General features: G+C 42.3%; 1 protein-coding gene across 1 annotated transcript in view; it reads left to right on the top strand.

Annotated features, from left to right (window-relative positions):
• Window positions 1–19,961, top strand: part of PTPN11 (protein tyrosine phosphatase non-receptor type 11) — a 114,772-nt gene that overhangs the window by 92,739 nt on the left and 2,072 nt on the right. Inside the window, exons 14-15 of the mRNA XM_069754784.1 lie at window positions 3,826–3,950; window positions 17,872–17,971. Of these exons, the coding sequence (XP_069610885.1) occupies window positions 3,826–3,950; window positions 17,872–17,941 (195 nt within the window). The 3' untranslated portion in view covers window positions 17,942–17,971. The remainder of the gene's footprint in view (window positions 1–3,825; window positions 3,951–17,871; window positions 17,972–19,961) is intronic.

The following is a 19,961-nucleotide window of genomic DNA, read 5'->3' as shown; positions in this document are numbered from 1 at the left end:
CATGTTTGGAGTCTATGAAGTCGTAGTGACCTGGGAATCATAATGGCTGGTCAGTTTTAGCGTTTGGTGAGCATGGTAAAAAAACAAACAAAAAAACAGATGTGGAATTTTGGCTCTGGGAAGAAGAGGAGCAAGAAAACTAAACCGCAAAAATGGAAATACCTCCTGTCGTGAAGGGGTTAAAGAGTGACCATTGTTTCAATTTTTAATTCATAATTCAATACTACATGTGAAAATAATCGTTATAATAGATGAATGTGGATAAAATCCGCGCTGCTGCGACAAATGATGGATCCAGATATAGTTTTAAGATGTTCGGGTGGTTTATTCAACGCGTTTCGAAGCTCATGGCTTCTTCTTCAGGAAGTTTCCACAGAAAGATATGACGCATGGTACTATTGCCTCGCTTATATACATTCAGAATTCAAATAACGGCGCAAAGCAGTCTTCCAACATGTGACAAACAGTGTCAAAGTTCAAGAAAGCCGTATTTCATAAAATGAAGTTATTTTCAACATGTACATAAATCATTAGTATCATGATTACAATTGATGAGCAATATAGTAAAATTTCATTCATTTTTTAGAGTCAAAATTTGTTTATTAAATAGAGTTTACCTCTGAATTGAGAATTTTGAGAATGATCAGTCCTGATGGAGAAAGATTTCTCCCTTAAGGCCTCTTTCACACTAACGTCTTTTAGCTCCCATCGAACTCCGTCGATTTTTGAAAAAACAGGATCCTGCAAATTTTTCTACAGGATCCTGTTTTTTCCCATAGACTTGTATTAGCGACGGATCGTGACGGATGGCCATCCGTTTCATCTGTCGTGCACTGGATCCGTCGGAAAATTGCTGTCCGTCGGGCGGAGAAAACGTTCAGAGGAACGTTTTTTCTGCACGTCAGAAAATCGCTCAGCGATGGGTCCTGCGGCGCTGTCAGTCGTCGGCTATAATGGAAGCCTTTGGCACAGGATCCGTCGCTGACCGTCAAACACAGGAATCCAGCAATGTATCCCGTTTTTGTATTCTGAGCATGCCTGGAACGATTTTGCAGTCAGTGGAATCTCTCTCTCTCATCATCTCTCTCGCATCGACGCATTCTGATGGCCGCCTGCCGACGGAAGTGTGAAAGCCTTAGATACACTTAAAAATAAAAACAACCTTGTAACATGTTAGTGATTTACGAAGTGAAAAAACGACTTCTACTCTTTAAGGCAGCTGCAGGCGAAACGATGTTTCAGATGATTGGCCACCAGCTGTTTTGTCAGGCTCCTCCATATACAGGAGCCCTTGTTCGACCAAGCAATTCTTTGTTCTTTGAGAAAGCCGTATACAGATATCTCTGCCAGCAACTTATCTCTGGGACAGCAAAGCCTTTGGCAGTCCGAAATGCCCAATTGACATCTCCCCCAACAATCAGTTGGCCGGCACTCCCTTACACATGTGTTGGTGTTGGTCAACTGGCGACAGTTTAATGTGTTTGAGGGCTTTACATGCAAGTCTTTCAGCAAAGCAGAGGAACGTTGTTCTTAATTGTTAAAGGGATCATCTGTCTGATCTGTGATTTTCTAACCCCATGATCCCCTACCATTGTTTATGCACCAAGGGTATGTGCACACTGGGTGTTTTTGCTGCTTTTTATTTTTTTGCTCCTATTTTTAATACTAATTTTCAGCTGCGTTTTACAATGCCAGCAAAACCTATGAAATTTCAGAAATCTCATGCACACACATTCTTTTGTTTTTTTTTTGTCATCAGGATTTTGAACTTTGCTTCTTTTTTTGGACATAGAGCATGTCACTCCTTTCAGCGTTTTTGACCCATTGGTTTGAATGGGTGTTGAAAAAACGCTGCAAAAACGCAGGTATGATTTTTTGGTGCCAAAAAAGTCATGGACAGTAACTCAACTTTATTTGCACGCACAAAGAGACAGCCCAAAAAACACACCAAAACCGCAACGAAAAACGCACCAAAAATGCACCTAAACCTGCGTTTTTGCTGCTGCTCCTTGTCTATCAAGAAATCAGATTTTGCTGTGGAAAAAATAAGAACTGGTTAAGAACTGCACGCCGCACAGATGATGCCAGGCCTGCAACTCAATCGCTATGCTTGGGGACCGAGAAGCCCCTGTCAATGGCCCAGAGAACGCAGACCTGGACCGTGAACCGGGGATGCGCAAAGCGATACGCTTTACTCTACTATGCACGCTTGTTTCCCAATAATCATGCAGTCTAAGCAGGCCACAAATCACCCGAAGGACGAGCAAAATGGTTGTTCATCTGGAGAAATGATATTTTGTGTAAACAGGACCAGTTGCAGCCTATATGCAAGGAGTGATCTATTACTGATAGCTCTGTGCACACCTGAAGCGTGGTCGGTCTGCCTGAACAGGCTATTAAATGACCACTGACTGTCAAATTTGTTTATCAACGGTTGTTTAACGCTGCGCGACGGCTGGTGTAGCTGCACCTTATATCTGAACAGCCATTATCTGCAAGAGGTGTATGTAATAATGACATACGAATCCCAAGATACCTTTACTCAGGGCATCACCCTGATGTATTTAGTGCTAGACACCTTTTGAGGCTGACTACCCTACATTTTTTGCAAAAATAGTCCCAAACGCATATTTATATTAGATAGGGCCAAATCATTCCCTTGCAAAAATTTGCTTACACATGCTACATTGCATGTTGTGAAAAAAGAAAAAGCGACTCAATAACCTATTAAACCACGGAGAACAACGAGTCAATACTGATATATAGAAAAGTGAAAAAACTTTATTAAGGTAAATTGATCACACGTTTAGAATATTTAAAAAGGCTATGTGCACACGTCAGGATTTCTTGCAGAAATTTCCTGAACAAAACCGGACATTTTCTGCAAGAAATCCGCATGAGGATTTTTCGCGTATTTCTCGCGGGGGGGTTTCACATTTTTGGTGCTGATTTTTCCAGAGGTTCTGGGATGCAATAATATAGTGGGAAATCCGCAAAATAATGAACATGCTGTGTTTTTTTCCTCGATGCGTTTTTTTCGTGGGAAAAAAATGCAACATATGCACAAAAATTGCGAAATGCATTCTAAATGATGGGATGCATATATATGCATATTTTAAGCATTTTTATAGCGAAAAAATGGCGAAAAATCCGCGAGAAATCATGGCATGTGCACATAGCCTCAATGTCTATTGGGAGTCGAGAACAACCCAAGGAAAGAGTAAATAGAGTGAAAATAAAGACTTTCCTTTACTCCAATAAAATACAATATTTTGACTTTCCACTGCATTTTTCAAGATCAAACGTCTCGTTTAGTCTCTGTGCACTGTCACCCACTCAGTTTGGACATTGTCACCTCGAGGAATCACATGACCAACTGAATGGCATCTTCAGCATAGCAATGGCATTGACCTGGACCTAAGCAATATACAATGCACCGTTCTTTATGTCACCTCATTTGTGCATCCTCAGATTTGGTGATAATTGTTGTTTATGGGACAATGCCTGTAACCTCATTCTCCAAGAGGTACTCTAGACTCGTCTCCAGTCAGCCAGGGCTTTACCTCCGGGAACAAACCAACTCCATCTGTAATCTAATGTAGAGACATCACATGCTGGCTCCATTCCTACAAATACAAAGGCTCTGGTTATGGTTATGTCTGGAGAACAATGAATATTTGCAGAGTGAATTTACTGGCTTAACAGTTCTATATTCAATTGTTAATGCTGAATGATATCAATGTTTAGATGTGTGTCATACTGAAATGTTTTGATCTGTTTTAGATTTTATGACAGTATATTTATTTATTCCCCTTTTTTGTTTAGAAAAGTAAGAGAAAAGGACACGAGTACACGAATATAAAATACTCCCTCTCTGAGCAGACGGCGGGAGATCAAAGCCCACTGCCACCTTGTACCCCTACTCCATTACCGACGCCTACACTTCCAGAGTAAGTTAAGGTGTAACTTTCTGGTGACTTTTTAAAACAATTTTGTTTTTTATTTTATTACATATATCATGTAAACAAAAATGCCTAGAAGTGTCTTCAAAGCCCGGGCAAAAGTTGTGTCAGAATTTCTGACATGAGTGGGATGCCACAAATTTTCATGGCATCCTTCACTGTGAAACCTCAAAATCTTGCATGTTGTGAATTGTCGTACTTTGAACAAAACCAGCAGTGCTGCGTCATTTACTAAGCTGTTACAATTTGTAATTCTTGAATGTCTTTCTAAAAGCCAGTGAACAAGATTTTCTCCGCATCTGGTGGTAGCTACATCTTAGGTTGTGGCCCTCTGCCTACCCTGAGACCCTTTCTTTTGGCATTTTTCTTGCGCAAAGGATCTCCTGGCCAACCTCTTTGCAGGGAACTGCAAAACTGCATGGATGGAGCTGAGCTTCAGTTCTCAGTACAGCAATTGGTTAAAACCATCTCTGTATAGGGAGAAACTGAAGAGGGAGGAGCACGTCATTCTGAGGACCAGTAAGGGTGCAAGACCCCGGCTGATCGTGAAGTGGGATAAAATGTGATCACAAAGTCAAATGTAAATATAAATGGTATCTCTGAAAATATCGTCTTGTCTTGCAAAAAACAAGCTGACATACAGCTAATAATCTTTATTAATAATAATCTTTATTTTTATATAGCGCTAACATATTCCGCAGCGCTTTACAGTTTTGCACACATTATCATCACTGTCCCCAATGGGGCTCACAATCTAGAATCCCTATCAGTATGTCTTTGGAATGTGGGAGGAAACCGGAGAACCCGGAGGAAACCCACGCAAACACGGAGAGAACATACAAACTCTTTGCAGATGTTGTCCTGGGTGGGATTAGAACCCAGGACTCCAGCGCTGCAAGGCTGCTGTGCTAACCACTGCGCCACCGTGCTGCCCACAGCCCCGTGCTGCGTACAGCTCCGTCAGCCGAGAAATAAGTTATAGCTCTCAGAATATATCAATGCAAAAACATTTTTTTAATAAAAGCTTTGTGTAAAAATGCCAAAACATAAAAAAAGGATTTAACTGTGGTATCACTGTAATCGCACCAACCTGAAGAATAAAGTCTCCCAAAGATCGCAGTAAGGCTCAGCTCACATTTTTCCTGCGCTCTAAGCTGAGCTCTTACATCAGGGTTTCCGTTTAAATCTTTGAAATACGTGATTCAGAAAGAACCCCGGCGGAAGATTCCATATAATGTTGCAGATGGAGGCACTGTGGACGCTGTCTGGCCTATGCTGCCTTATTATAGTGAACGGATCCCTCGGGGGTTTCATCTGAATCACATAATTTGGAGATGTAAGTGCTCAGGTTACAGCACAGGATAAACATACAAAATGTTATGTAAAATCTTCCCAACAAAAGCTTCAATTCAATCCACAAAAAAAGCCCCCACTCTGATCTGCTGTCAATGGAAATATAGGGCGCTTCCACGTAACTGGTAGCACAATGGCTCTGGAAAAAGCGCTATGGCTCCTCGCCTCCTAAAAGGAATCCAGCGAATTTTGCTCTTTCAAATCCTAATTCCTCCATCCCTTCTGAGCCCCCACGGTGTGCCTAAACTACATTTAGCATCTACATATTTGGTATTCCTATAGCAATGAGCCCCTCCTCCACCAAAGAAGTCAACACAGATGGAGACAGAGAGCGGGCAGGCACGGTGCGGACCATGGGCCTCTGGTTTCCATCCCATGGCTGTCTTAGACCGGACTGAGACAGCCAGAGGGCCGGATGTAACCCCCAGGTCACACTTTGGCCAGGTCTTATAGGACATTGTGGAACTGCAGACATTTCAGTTTTTTTCTTGCTTTGAGGTTATGGTTAGAGATGAATGACCTTGTTCAGAAAACGTTTGCCATTCTCAAATTTGGCACGAACATAGCAGATACGGATTTGTGTTCGCTTTCACGAATCTTTTTACTCAAAGACTGCTAAAGTTGGTAAACCATCGTGTTTCCACTAATGTTTTTGTATGACTTTGGCTAGGATAGTGTTGCTGTACGATGAGTGTGTGTGTGTGTGTGTGTGGGGGGGGGCATAGGGGATGAGTTTGATGAGGGGAGGCGGTGTGTAGAGGTTAAAGGAGCATCTGAAGAGATTGCAGGAGCGATGCACCCCTTTTTTTTGTCCACATAACTTTGTGTGCTGATTCCGGCAACCAATCAGGGCACAGAAACCATCCACAATGTCATGACACAAGGTCTTGTGTGATTGGCTGCCAAAGTCACATGTCCCTGGCCATATAAAAAGCGGACTTCTTGTTTCGCTGGCACCATTTGCTAAGTGTCACAGTGCAGAGAGGTCGCTCCTGCACTAGTGCTGGTGCTGAAAGTTAACTTGTCAGTAAAATCGATAGGATCCTGTCCTGTGTGAAATTAATCTTCCAGCATCAAAGTAGATTGTGCAAAGACTGTGTGGCAGTCTCCGGAAGCCCCATTTGCTACTCCAAATCGTTTGCGCTAAAACTGTTTCAGTGGCAAATCAGAAGTCAAGATTGCCACTTAAAAATTGCTAGGCATAACCGTGTTGTTCAGGCACACTATCTTAGAAAATAAATAGTGATTGTTCATTTAGTGACAGGTGACTGACAGCTGTGGGCCTAAGGTTTTGAAACAGCAGGGTACAAGAGGTGAAGGCTACTTACAACATGAGTAGGAAAAAGGGAGGTTGTGGTGGAAGGGGGAATAGGCTTGGTGTTCAATGTGTGCGTAGGCTAGGTGATAATGTGAATGTAAGCTCAACTGAACAAACACCGTCTCGTCCTATCTAAAGACCACTGACAACAACTGTTCCTACCGGCCTACTCAACTCCCTTTCTTTCGCAGTCACACAGCGGTACGCCTTGTAGATGAGCCTCCGAAAGATCATGTGCTCAAGTGACTTGCAAGCACTGTATCAAGTGGCCTGTCCTCTGCCCAAAATTTTTTCATGTTGGATCTGGGGCTGGACGAAGTAGGGTTCGAGCAGAATCCAGACCCTCATCACCAGACGTTAACTACCAAGGGTTGAGGTGATCCTGGTGTCAGGGCAGGAAGAGGAGGAGGGTGACTCTCAGGGTGAGGAGTGTGAGAACAGAGGATGATGATGAGGTTGTTGATCCCACTTGGTGCGAACCTAGAGGTACGCAGCTGAGTAGCTCAGCAGATGAGTTGGAGGAAGAGGGGGAGGTTACGTTGCGGTTTCCCACACAGGCACAAAGTAATGCAACAATGACAAGCACTGCATCCTCAACCCCAACTCTAGCTGTGGCCAGTATCGGTCGTGAGTGTGCAGTTCACAGTGGCTGCAAGGTTTGCTTAGCCTGGGCGTTTTTTGAGACTGCAAAGGTTGACGCAACATATGTTATCTGTCAAATTTCAAAAAAACCTCAGTAGAGGCAAAAATTGCAATAACTTGACAATGACATGCATGATCTGGCACATGCCCGATCAACATGCCTTAGTGTGGGAATCTCACTGTGCTAAAATGTGTACTAGCGGGTCTCGCCAACCATCGGCTGTCCCGTTAACCCCATCTGCTGCTTCTTCCACCTCCGTCACCATTCCAAGTCTTCTCACACAGGTCTCCGGCTGCAGAAACTACAATCGTTTTCCCATCACAGACTGGGTAAGTGACGGCCGGTCAGCTGTTATGGAAGTAGGCATGACTGCTGCTTTTGTGTCACCTAGCACAACACGTCTTTCTTAATTCAGCATAACGTCTCCGCCTGCACCTCACTCACAGTCCAGCAGTTTGTCCTGTTCTCCGTACTCCGCCCTCTCTAAACACAGCAGCCAGCTCTCGGTCCCGCAGATTTGGCTACGTAAAAGAATTTTTCCTCCTACACATAGCAAAGCTAAAAACTTGAACTCCACCATCCCCAATCTGTTGGCCACGGAAATGCTGCCTTTTCGCCTGGTGGATACATAGGGTTTCCGAAATTTTATGACGGTCGCAGTCCCCCGGTACCAGGTGTCTAGTTGCCATTTCTTCCCTTAGAAAGCTGTGCCTGCGCTACACTAGCATGTCACCGAAAACATCACCCGTTCCCTGAAAAAATCTGTCTGCCAGGGTGTATTTCATCACTGACACCTGGACGAGCAAACATGAGCAGGGGCGTTACATCTCGCTGACTGGGCACTGGGTGACTCTGGGGGCTGTGGAAGCAGACGGTCAAGGGGCTGCTCCACGAGTTTTTGAATCCCCAAGGCTTGCAGGACAAACCTCTGTATCTAACAGTTCCTCCACTGCTTCTGCCTCATCCACTTCCTCTAGGGCCTCTAATGGTGCCCTCAACCTCTCCCTTAATTACAGTCATGGACAAAAATTTTGAGAATGAGACAAATATACCAGCGGCCCCCGGGACTACTCCACACAGCGCGACGGCCCGGACGTCTATGAGCGCCATATGCAGCGGCGGATACACGCCCTCCTTCTCCCTTCAGGATCTGTGAGACGTTCCAGGTGCGCTTTCCATCCCGGGTTGCCTAGGCTCATATACCCCATTGTCCTATGCTTCCAGTTTTGTTAAAGATATTTCTGATGAAGGTCTTGTGATTTGACCGAAAACGTTTAAATAATCTTTGAACTGGATGCACAAATAAATGGGATGTTCACTTTTACATCTGAAAGAAACCATTTGAGTGCCAAGTGATTTATTATTATTGTATTGACGGGCTGGAAACCTGACTTGGGCACCACACAGGATCCTTGAGTGCCGTGTGTTTTGTCTTTACCTCTGGTTATATATATATATATATATATATATATATATATATATATATATATATATATACCCGAGTTATGTATCCTATCCAATCTTCGATCACCTCACCACACCTGATTCTAACAATGATCAGGATTTCAGGATATTTTGTTTAAAAAGAGAGTTACAATCACTGGTCAATTCGGGGGGTCCATCCCTTATTAGGTACGGTTCGAACACTGGGCCCCCAACGGAACTACACCTTTATATGATTCCACCCAAGAATCACCCCACCATCGGGGGCAACCTCAGATCCTCTTTGCAGCAACAAACATAGGAAAGCCACATCAAACGGACAGTCTGAACAGTATAACTGCCAACTTACCGTGGTTGTTGTGGGGGATGATCAGTCCCAATTTTCCAGTGCCTGTGTCCGTTCCGAGGGTCCTTTGTCTTGTTGTCCTCCGGGGGGCAGAGGTGTCCCTATTTGGGGCCCCACATTGGGCACCAAGCTGTTGGGGGAGGATCTGGAGTGACCCTTCACGGTTGACCAAGTGATTTCCAAATTAATCCACAGGGCGTTGCCAGCAACTGAGAATGACCAGACAGAGATGTGTCTTTGTTCTGGAGGATCAACGTAGATCTCTAACCCCGTTTATTATGTCACTTCTTTTGTAGTATTTAGCATATTATACTTCAATCAATAGTATAAAAACACCCTTGCAGCACGTAGCCTATAAAAATGCAGGGAAACCGGAAAATACATATATGGCCGTGTCTACGTGGCATAGAAACAAGCATAACAGCATGTGCGTCAGAGAGTCTTACACAGCAATACACCCCCGGGTCTCATATCTTGTTCAAACTGTAACAGTCTGGCTCCACAACAGCCATGAACTATAGCCTAGTTAAGTAACAGAATTTATCTTGTAAACAACAAGATTGAGTTACAAGTACAAAATAGAGCCCTTTAGTTTTGATCTTAGTTTAACCCTTCACAACAGCATGGACTTGGACCTCATGGAAGCGCCTGACACATGAGCGCCTTCTTGCTGCGTGATCTTCAATAGGATGCCCCTTCTTAGGGTTAGAAATAGTGCTGACTACTGGGTTTCCACTCTGTTAGATCTACAGTACAAGAGCAAATTTAGCCAGATGCTTCCCCCTGGAAAGTGGTGCGCACATGCTGGAGTATCGAAACACGCTTGTAGACAGTCTTAAGAGAGGGTTTTTCCCAAGACAACAGTGTGTATCCCAGTTGTAAGGCATATAATACACAGCCGCACTCATGAGGGTTCCTTCAAAATATATACTTTTTATTTTTCTGCACAAAAGTGATAAATGACGGAAGAGTGAAATTTTTTTTTTTTATCCAAGCGATTTCTTAGAAATCTCTTGGATAAAAAAAATTCACTCTTCTGTCATTTATCACTGTGGGTCTAATCCCAGTCTAGCCAGCATGGCTCCCTATTTCTTGAGTGCGCATCTTTAAGCCCTTACCGACCTCCGCCGTAATATTACGGCGGAGGTCGGATCCCCTGCTTTGATGTGGGCTCAGGAGCTGAGCCCACCTCAAAGCCGGGACATGTCAGCTGTTTTGAACAGCTGACATGTGCCCGCAACAGCAGCGGGTGAAATCGCGATTCACCTGCTGCTATTACCTAGTTAAATGCCGCTGTCAAATGCTGACAGCGGCATTTAACCGGCGCTTCCGGCCATCGGGCCGTCACATGATCGGGGGGCAGCGATGCGTCTGCATAGTAACCATAGAGGTCCTTGAGACCTCTATGGTTGCTGATGCTGGATTGCTATGAGCGCCACCCTGTGGTCGGCGCTCATAGCAATGCAGGAATTCAGCTACATAGGAACGATCTGATGATCGCTCCCATGTAGCTGAGCCGATTAAGTTGTGCCAGCTACTAGCCTCCCATGGAGGCTATTAAAGCATAACAAAAGTAAAAAAAAAATATATATATATATATATATATATATATATATATATATATATATATATATATATAAAAATATAAAAGTTTAAATCACCTCCCTTTCGCCCCATTCAAATTAAAACAATAAAAAAAATAAAACCTACACATATTTGGTATCGCTGCGTTCAGAATCGCCCGATCTATCAATAAAAAAAAAGGATCGCTAAACAGCGTAGCGAGAAAAAAAAATTGAAATGCCAGAATTAAGTTTTTTTTTGTCGCCCCGACATTGCATTAAAATGCAATAAAGGGCGATCAAAAGAACGTATCTGCACGTTAATTAAAAACGTCAGCTCGGTATGCAAAAAATAAGCCCTCACATGACCCCAGATCACGAAAAATGGAGACGATACGGGTATTGGAAAATTGTGCTATATTTTTTTTTTTTTTTTAGCAAACTTTGGAATTTTTTTTACCACTTAGATAAAACGTAACCTAGACATGTTTGGTGTCTGAACTCGTAATGACCTGGAGAATCAAAATGGCAGGCCAGTTTTAGCATTTAGTGAACCTAGCAAAAAAGCCAAACAAAAAACAAGTGTGGGATTGCACTTTTTTTGCAATTTCACCGCACTTGGAATTTTTTTCCCGTTTTCTAGTACACGACATGGTAAAACCAATGATGTTGTTCAAAAGTGCAACTTGTCCCACAAAATGCAAGCCCTCACATGGCCATATTGATGGAAAATAAAATAGTTATGGCTCTGGAAAGGGGGGAGTGGAAAACGAGAACGCAAAAACGGAAAAGGGCAAGGTCGTGAAGGGGTTAAGACTGTCCAACCCAGTTGCAGACTTCCAACCCCGGGAACATCAAAGCGTTGTCGCCAAAACATTAGAAGCAGCAGTGTAAGGCTACATTCACATTAGCGTTATGCATGTTTGCGTCGGGTTTGCGTCGGGCGACGCATGCGTCATGCGCCCCTATATTTAACATGGGGGATGCATGCGTCTTGTTGTGCTGCGTTGTGCGACGCATGCGTTTTTTTTGCCGCAAGCGTCGGGCCAGGAAAACGCAACAAGTTGCATTTTTCTTGCGTCCAAATTTCGGCAAAAAACGACGCATGCGTTGCAAAACGCAGCGTTTTTGCATGCCTTTTGTTGCGTTTTTGTTTGCGTTGTGCGTTGTGACGCCGACGCAGCGGCGCACAACGCAAATGTGAACGTAGCCTAAGTGGCATAAGCAATTTCTGTGAGACGTTTTTTTAGACCAGCCCGTGCACCAGGAGAACAGAGTACATGTCTGTCACGTTGTGAACGACTAGAGAGGATGGTGGAGGAATATCAGGGATGTCAATATCAATACCATCGGGAGGTTTGGACCCTTTTACATTTTAGTCTTCAAAAATGGAATAGTGGCCTGAGCTCGCCTGTAACGCCTTGTTTTGTCATGTCCTACAGCCAGTATTCTCTCACAACGTGTCTTCAGCGCTGCTGGCGGTGTCCTAACAGATAAGTGCATCCGTCTGTCCCCTCAAAGTGTAGACTGACTAACTTTCATTAAAATGAACAAGTCATGGATCTCCGATGAGTTTTGCACCTCAGTCGCAGATTGTGCAGACTAGGCGATGGTGTTATTTTTAGTGTCATGAATTGACCTTGCATTATTGCAGTGTGTGCCATTTTTGTGGTGTCTTCTGTGCCTGCTGTTGCTACTGCTGCTGATGTGACAAACAACTTTTTGAAATGTGGAGACTCCAAGTTGGGTCTCCATTAGGTGGGTTGACTGTAGTAGAAAGTATGTCCGAGGCCTATTATACTATTTCTACTCTGGAAATTGATGGCACTTTAGTGATGTGTGACAATTATTTTTTTAAATGTGGAGACTCCCAAGTTGGGTCTCCATATGGTGGGTTGCCCTTGTAAGTAGGGCTCCCAGACAGGCAGGCCTGCACTTACTTTCAGTCACCTACCTGTGTTACTTTCCTTACATTTTTCTACCAATAGTGGTCTATGAAACTAACGTTTGCGCCATCTGAGTGTGGCTGGAATGAAAAAATAAATTTGAGGTGTTCCAGGAGGTGCGAGGTTTCAGAGCTAAGAAGGCTTAAACCGCTCCCTTAACCACCAGGTCCTCATTGAAACTTCAATTACAAGCGATAAATGCTGGACCAAGCGCTGATACCTGATGCATGGCCCATGGCTGACTGCTTCTGTGTCATTTGCAAATTTCTACTGTGGGTCCATTGATGCCACTTATGATGGTGTCTGCCCCTAATTTTAGCTGTTTGGAAAGCTTTTTGTCGCCCCTTAAGGTGTTGTCTATGCATTTGATTTTGCCTACCATTGAATCTAATGGAGTTCGGGTACATTCGGCGAACGGTGGCCCGTTCGGCGAATTCAAACAAAACCTTAAAAGATTCGCTCATCTCTCGAGACAAAATAAAGCTGACCCAATTATATTGTTCTAATAAAACAACTTGTTTATTATGTGCACTAATTGTATAGCTCTTTGTTGTAATTGCTAAAGTAGCTTCTAATTTTATATCTATATTTTATTTTTTATTGCTGTTTATTTTATGGACGACTTTTTCCCCCTTGCTGTACTTCTGATTTTGGAAAGCCGTAAGGATTAAGAAGCTATGGTATCACTTTTGTGCTCTTGAAGAATGCGAAATGAGGCTGGAAAGCCTTTCAGATGATGATTAGCATGAGCTCCATACTGTGAAAATGGGCCAATTGTGCTTGCCAGATATAGGAGAAAAAGAAGTTTTATATATTCTATTTCAGCTGGGAAACAATAGGAGAAGAGAAGGAGAACATGATTATCTTGTCTAGTGTGTATGTGTGCCTATTAGTAGACCCATAGCAAACAGACTGGAACAGAGCCTGAAAGCAGGGTTTATTACAAAAAAAAAAAGAATGAAATAACATAGTAAACTACTGAACACTGCATAGGTTGGGCAGGACTTGTCACTTGCCATGAACATGTAGTTTTTTTTTTATCTGGTGTAAATGCCATTGTTCTCCTGGATTTGGCATCCTTCTCTTTATGTTCTTTTACCTCTCCATTCCTGTGGTATTGTCCATTCTACCCTGTATGTAAATCTAGTGTTGTTAGCTAACTGGGTGTGGCCTTCAAGAAGACTTCCATATAGAACTTGCTGACCATTCCCACTTGTCTTTAAAAAAAGACTTCATGTATGTAAAAGAGGGCAATATCTCAGCAATGGAAAGGTGCAGAAACAAAAGTAAAACTCAGTGGGAGGTACAGAAATATTAAAAAAGATCTATATTCAAGAGATCAGCAGCTCTTACACCAGTTAAAAAAAAACTAACAAAATCATATATCAAGTGGTAGAATCTATTTAATGAAGCTTAGAGAATCTAACTTTCATATCTCACTCCCTTGTCAAGCATTGGGGTTGGTCAATGTGAGATTTCCACCCCATATAACCCATCCCCATGGGGAACGTTTGGATTGGGATACACTGGGGGGACCACCTTCTTTGTGATTAGTAGGGGACTTAGATCAATGCTGGTCCTCCTGCTAACATAGTTAATACTTAAAAGGAAGCTGTCACCAGGTTTTTGCTATTTAATTTGAGAGCAAAATAATATAGTCCAAGTGAACTTGATTCCAGCGAAGTATCACTTAGTTTACTGGGTGCAGCAGTTGTGTCACAATCAGAGTTCTTAGATGCAGCATGAAGCAGAGCTGACTATCACTTCCGTTTTTTACAATCAGTCAAAATCCGTCAAAATGTTGAAAAGACGGATCCTGTGCAGATTGTAAAAAAACGGATGCACTGGATCAGTTTTTTTGACGGATCCGTAGCGTTTTCCAAGTGATCTGTAGCATCGCTTGGAATACTGATTGACAGGTTGGTCACAGTTGTCAAACATAGTGTTTGACAAGTGTGACCAACTTTTTACTATTGATGCTGCCTATGCAGCATCAATAGTAAAAAAACATAATGTTAAAAATAATTAAAAAAAATAAAATCTTGATATTCTCACCTTCCAGCGTCCCTCGCAGCCTTCCCAATGCTCGCGATGCTGCCGGCAGCTCCCGTTCCCAGTAATGCCTTGCGAAATGACCCGATGACGTAGCGGTCTCGCGAGACCGCTATGTCACCACGGGTCATTGTGAACTTAACATTTAGATAAGTTCCTTGAGAGGTTTAGTTTACATAATGGTGTCACTTGTTGGGATTTCCACTGTTTGAAGAGCCCCTGATGTGCCTAAACGTGACATGGTGTCTCATTATTCCAGCAAATTTTGCTTTTATCAAGTCAAATGGTGCTCCTTCCCTTCTGTGCCCAAACAGTGGTTTTTCTTCACATATGGGATATCTGCATGCTCAGGACAAATTTCACAACAAATTTAGGTTGCCAGTTTTTCCTGTTACCCTTGTGAAAAAAATGGGTCTAAAGTTAAATTTTGGGGAAAAAAGTTGAAGGTTAATTTTTCCTTCCACATTCCATGAATTCCTGTGAAGCACCTGAAGGGTTAATAAACTTCTTGAATGTGGTTTTGAACACCTTGAGGGGGCCAGTTTTTAGAATGGTGTCACATTTGGGTTCTGTCACATAGACCTCTCAAAGTCCCTTCAAATGTGATGCGGTCCCTAAAAAAAAATAAAAAACGGAAAAATGAAAAATCACTGGTCAACTTTTACCCTTATAACTTCCTAACGAAAAAAAAAAATTGTTTCAAAAATTGTGCTGATGTAAAGTATGTGAAGTAGACATGTGTGAAATGTTATTTATCAACTATTTTGTGTGACGTGATTTAACGGTATAAAAATTAAAAGTTTGAAAGTTGCAAAATTTTCTAAAAAGTTTTGCCAAATTTCCGTTTTTTCCCCACAAATAAAAGCAAATTTTACTGAAGAAATTTTAAAACTATCATGAAGAGTTATTACTTCAAAAAGTGACACTGGTCATGAAGGTAAAAACAGTCTTGGGATTGAAGGGGGTAATTGAATTTATTTTATTGGATATGAGTGTCTCTCTCCTCTGGCTCATATGCAACATGGGTCCCTCCCTAAATTATGTCAAATACCAAAATTTCTTAAGGACAACTCTTTAGCTGCTAAAGTGTGCCTCTTAAAATATTAAAAAATGAACTTGCATCCTGACCGATGCTATCCTGCGACGTCTGCGTCATATCTCTTAGTGGACCTTGTTGTGTTATACGACTGCTGTATCAGATTTCTAGACCCATTTTTTTCACAAGGGTAACAGGAAAAAAATGGCAACCTAAATTTGTTGTGAAATTTGTTCTGAGCATGCAGATATCCCATATGTGAAGAAAAACCACTGTTTGGGCGCAGAAGGGAAGGAGCACCATTTGACTTGATAAAAGCAAAATTTGCTGGAATAATTATGGGACACCATGTCACTGAAAGATTGCAGTCGATCATCTGCAATTGATTGTATGCAGCGGTCACCTGACCGAATTATGGCAAGTGACTATTGGGGGAGAGAATACCTACCGTATATTGCAGAAGCAGCATCGATCCTAGAGATGAGTTTTTCTTTTTATGCAAATTGCCTCTTCTGAGAAAAAGAGGACTTAAACTCTATAGCGCCACCTGTTGGAAGTAGCGATCCTACAAGTCACAATCAACCCTTTAAACGAGTCGTGCAATATGACTAAAGGTACCGTCACACTGAACGATATCGCTAGCGATCCATGACGTTGCAGCATCGTGGCTAGCGATATCGTTCAGTTTGACACGCAGCAGCGATCAGGATCCTGCTGTGATGTCGTTGGTTGCTGCAGAAAGTCCAGCACTTTAGTTCGTCGCTGGACTCCCTGCAGACATCGCTGAATCGGCGCGTGTGACGCCGATTTAGCGATGTCTTCACTGGTAACCAGGATAAACATCGGGTTACTAAGCGCAGGGCCGCGCTTAGTGACCCGATGTTCACCCTGGTTACCAGCGTAAAAGTTAAAAAAATCAAACACTACATACTTACCTTCCGCTGTCTGTCCCCGGCGCTGTGCTTCTCTGCACTGGCTGTGAGCGCCGGCCAGCCGGAAAGCACAGCGGTGACGTCACCGCTCTGCTTTCCGGCCGCTGTGCTCCCCGGGGACAGACAGCGGAAGGTAAGTATGTAGTGTTTTTTTTTTTTTTTTTTTACTTTTACGCTGGTAACCAGGGTAAACATTGGGTTACTAAGCGCGGCCCTGCGCTTAGTAACCCGACGTTTACCCTGGTTACCGGCATCGTTGGTCGCTGGAGAGCTGTCTGTGTGACAGCTCTCCAGCGACCAAACAGCGACGCTGCAGCGATCGACATCGTTGTCGGTATCGCTGCAGCGTCGCTGAGTGTGAAGGTACCTTTAGGATAAAAGCCAAATCAGTATCTCAATTCGCAGACACGGTGTTTCGGGCTGTTGGCCCTCGTCAGTGCGAAGCATGAGAACTAATTTGGCTAGGTGAGAGGCTCTGGACTGGGGTCTAAGGGGTATAGTTTCTCCTTATGGAGAGTGACATACCATCTATGGCTTGTCAAGGTAAGGAGGCTTATTCGCCGTGCAATGCTCCTCTGGGAAATATAATTTGTTTTTCTTTTTCTTTCTTGTGGGGCACTTGGGTTATCAAGTAGTGGACAACCCCTTAAAAGTCCTAAGTCTTCTTTTTCGCAGCGTAATCTAAAACTATTCACATTACAAAAGAGTTTATCAAGTCTGTGTGAAGAAATAAACACCGCAGGCTTAGTATAAGATGCTGTTCTGCCCTATTTAGGTGGATCCCCAGACTATTGGGATTAAACAGTGACTTAATTTGCCTTGAAATGAAGGAATGAAGGGATGCTCATCTGTTTTCATCTCTGCAACCTTCAGAATTAAAAAACACAGTCCCAGCTATACGCTTGAAACTTTTCATGTAGATGTTTAAGCAAACACATTTCTTTCCTTTATCATCTGCATGGACTATCTATGTAATCAGTAATATCATGCATGATTTAGTAATTACTAGAATAACTTCAGTCAATTTTCACAAATCACAGATCTGCAGTAGGCATAGAGCTCTGTACTGGCAAATGAGTAAGGCTGAAATGATGTCTGGAAGCCTAATCTAGTAATTATGAACATGATTTCAGATTGATTTTCAGACCCCGGAGGTCTGTTGCAGCAATAATAATTGTAACTGCCAGGCTCTCTGGGACAATGTTTTACAGATGCAATATCTTCCTGTAGTTACAGTCTCTTGCTGTTTGATGTAGATCTCTATTTCTCTTGTTACAGCATGCGAGAAGATGCTAGCCGTGTCTATGAAAATGTGAGCCTTATGCAACAGCAAAAAAGCTTCAGATGAAGTGAAACGCTGCATCTCCACTGCAGACTGGTAATGGAGGGGGTCACTTTTTTTCTCTTTCACATACATACATTATATATATATATATATATATATATATATATATATATATATATATATATATATATATAGAGTCCTCATTTCAGTGGTACATTTTCCAGAATTATAATGTTCAGTGTGACGACCCTATAAAGGCGTGCACTGTCGGTGGAAGGCTGGCAACTCCTAAAGGAATACTATGAATATATGGCGCTCTCCAGCAATCTGTGCCCAAATAGAGTAGCAACCCATGGTCCAATGTGGAAAGAACTTGCCACTCCAAATCTAAATAAATTAAAAAAGGTTTTGATTGTAACAATTCAAAATAGCACACAACATTTTGGTCTTATAACATAGACCTTCATCAAACATACGGATTGCATGGGAATTAAAAGAAACCAAGCAGAGAGTACATGGTGAAGGAGATACAACAGCTTCCACCGACAGGCGCTGCGCTAGGCACTCCATCTATCAGGTCCCAGGAGAACCATGCCTTAGTCTAGGCTGTAGACTATGACAGGGATACTTGCCTCCTAGAATTTTCCTTACTTAGCCAAACTGTTGTGAAACAGTCTTTCTTTACAAACCTTTCCAAATTTGTGTCTTATGGATCATTTACAATGCAAGATAATCATAAACGAATGTTGTTACAAATGCTTGTCTCGCGATTCTCTTGCCATGTAATCATGCTGCTGAACTCCTGATGAACGAGCAAAAGTCTTGTTCATCAGGTGAAATGATCCTTTATGCAGCAGAAAAGATCATCATTTTTGGCGGTCTATTATGCTGTGTAACAGGACTCGCATTGCTGGAACCCATGGCAGCTTATGTGCAGTGAGCACTCAATACTCATTGTTTAGTTTGGTCTTGACTGTGTAAACAGGCATTCAAACAACTGCCGATTTGCTACAAGTTTACCAGTCGGTATTTGCATTGTGCCGCTAGTTGGTGTGAACAGACCCTTAGGTCTTATTCAGACGTATATTTTTCCACGTACAAGAAAATCGGTCAGATATATTCTGATCAGACTCTGATCAAAGAGTGGTAGGAGTGTCATCCGATTTTCTCGAACGTGGAGAAGTTAGAAAAGTTTCTTCACCTCTATTTTGACAGTCTGTGAAAATCGAACTGGCTCCTTGACTTTGCCGATTTTGATCCAACCCTCTGATCTAAATCGGACTGTTTTCTGATATTGTCCGTGGACCACTCAGTCTGATAAAAATATTGGACCTGTGAATGGCCCCATAGATTATCATGGGTACGAATGTTGTCTGTGAAAACCACGAATGGCACGTGTACGTGAAAATCGGACGTCTGAATGAGCCCTTGCTCTTCCAGGGCTTCCACACCTTTTTGAGCTTCATATTGTTCCCATGAATGGTGCTATTTAATACAAATTGAACATTTGGAGTTAACTATTCCTTTTAATCTTTACTTTGCACTGAAATAATGAGGTAGCATGCCACACAGGACCAGGAAACAGATTTTTTTTTTGTCCAATTACTCCTTCTATAAAAAAGAAAATAAAAAAAATGGCTGTCATCTCTAATCTGTTATTAGTTATTCTTGGTAAACTTGAATTAAATTAAAGCTGTACGTCCACACTTCAGTCACATCTTGATCGATGGGTTTGTTTAAAATCCATTGTTTTGGGTTTATAGAAGCTGAAATGTTAGAATATGAAAAAAAATAATTTTGGGTATATTTTATACAGAATATAATATTTTAGATGCACTTGAATCGATATCTATTTGTTTCACATTATTTTTTGTGTTTAGCAGTCCCTAATTTTTCAAGACCTTAACACAACACTAGGCAGGAGTAAAAGAGGAGTCTTTTTGGAAAGTAAAAACATAAAAATAAAAAGTGATATTGCATATTTAGTTTTGGCCCTTTTTAAATCTCATTTTCTAGACTTCTCAATGTTCTATTTGTGCCAGATCAATCGGCTTTACTGTATAGAAATGCACAAAAGTATTTG

Source organism: Ranitomeya imitator, chromosome 1, assembly GCF_032444005.1.
Source record: "Ranitomeya imitator isolate aRanImi1 chromosome 1, aRanImi1.pri, whole genome shotgun sequence".
NCBI lineage: Eukaryota > Metazoa > Chordata > Amphibia > Anura > Dendrobatidae > Ranitomeya > Ranitomeya imitator.
Note: the sequence above shows the minus strand (reverse complement) of the source record. Positions and strands in the feature narration are given on the sequence as shown.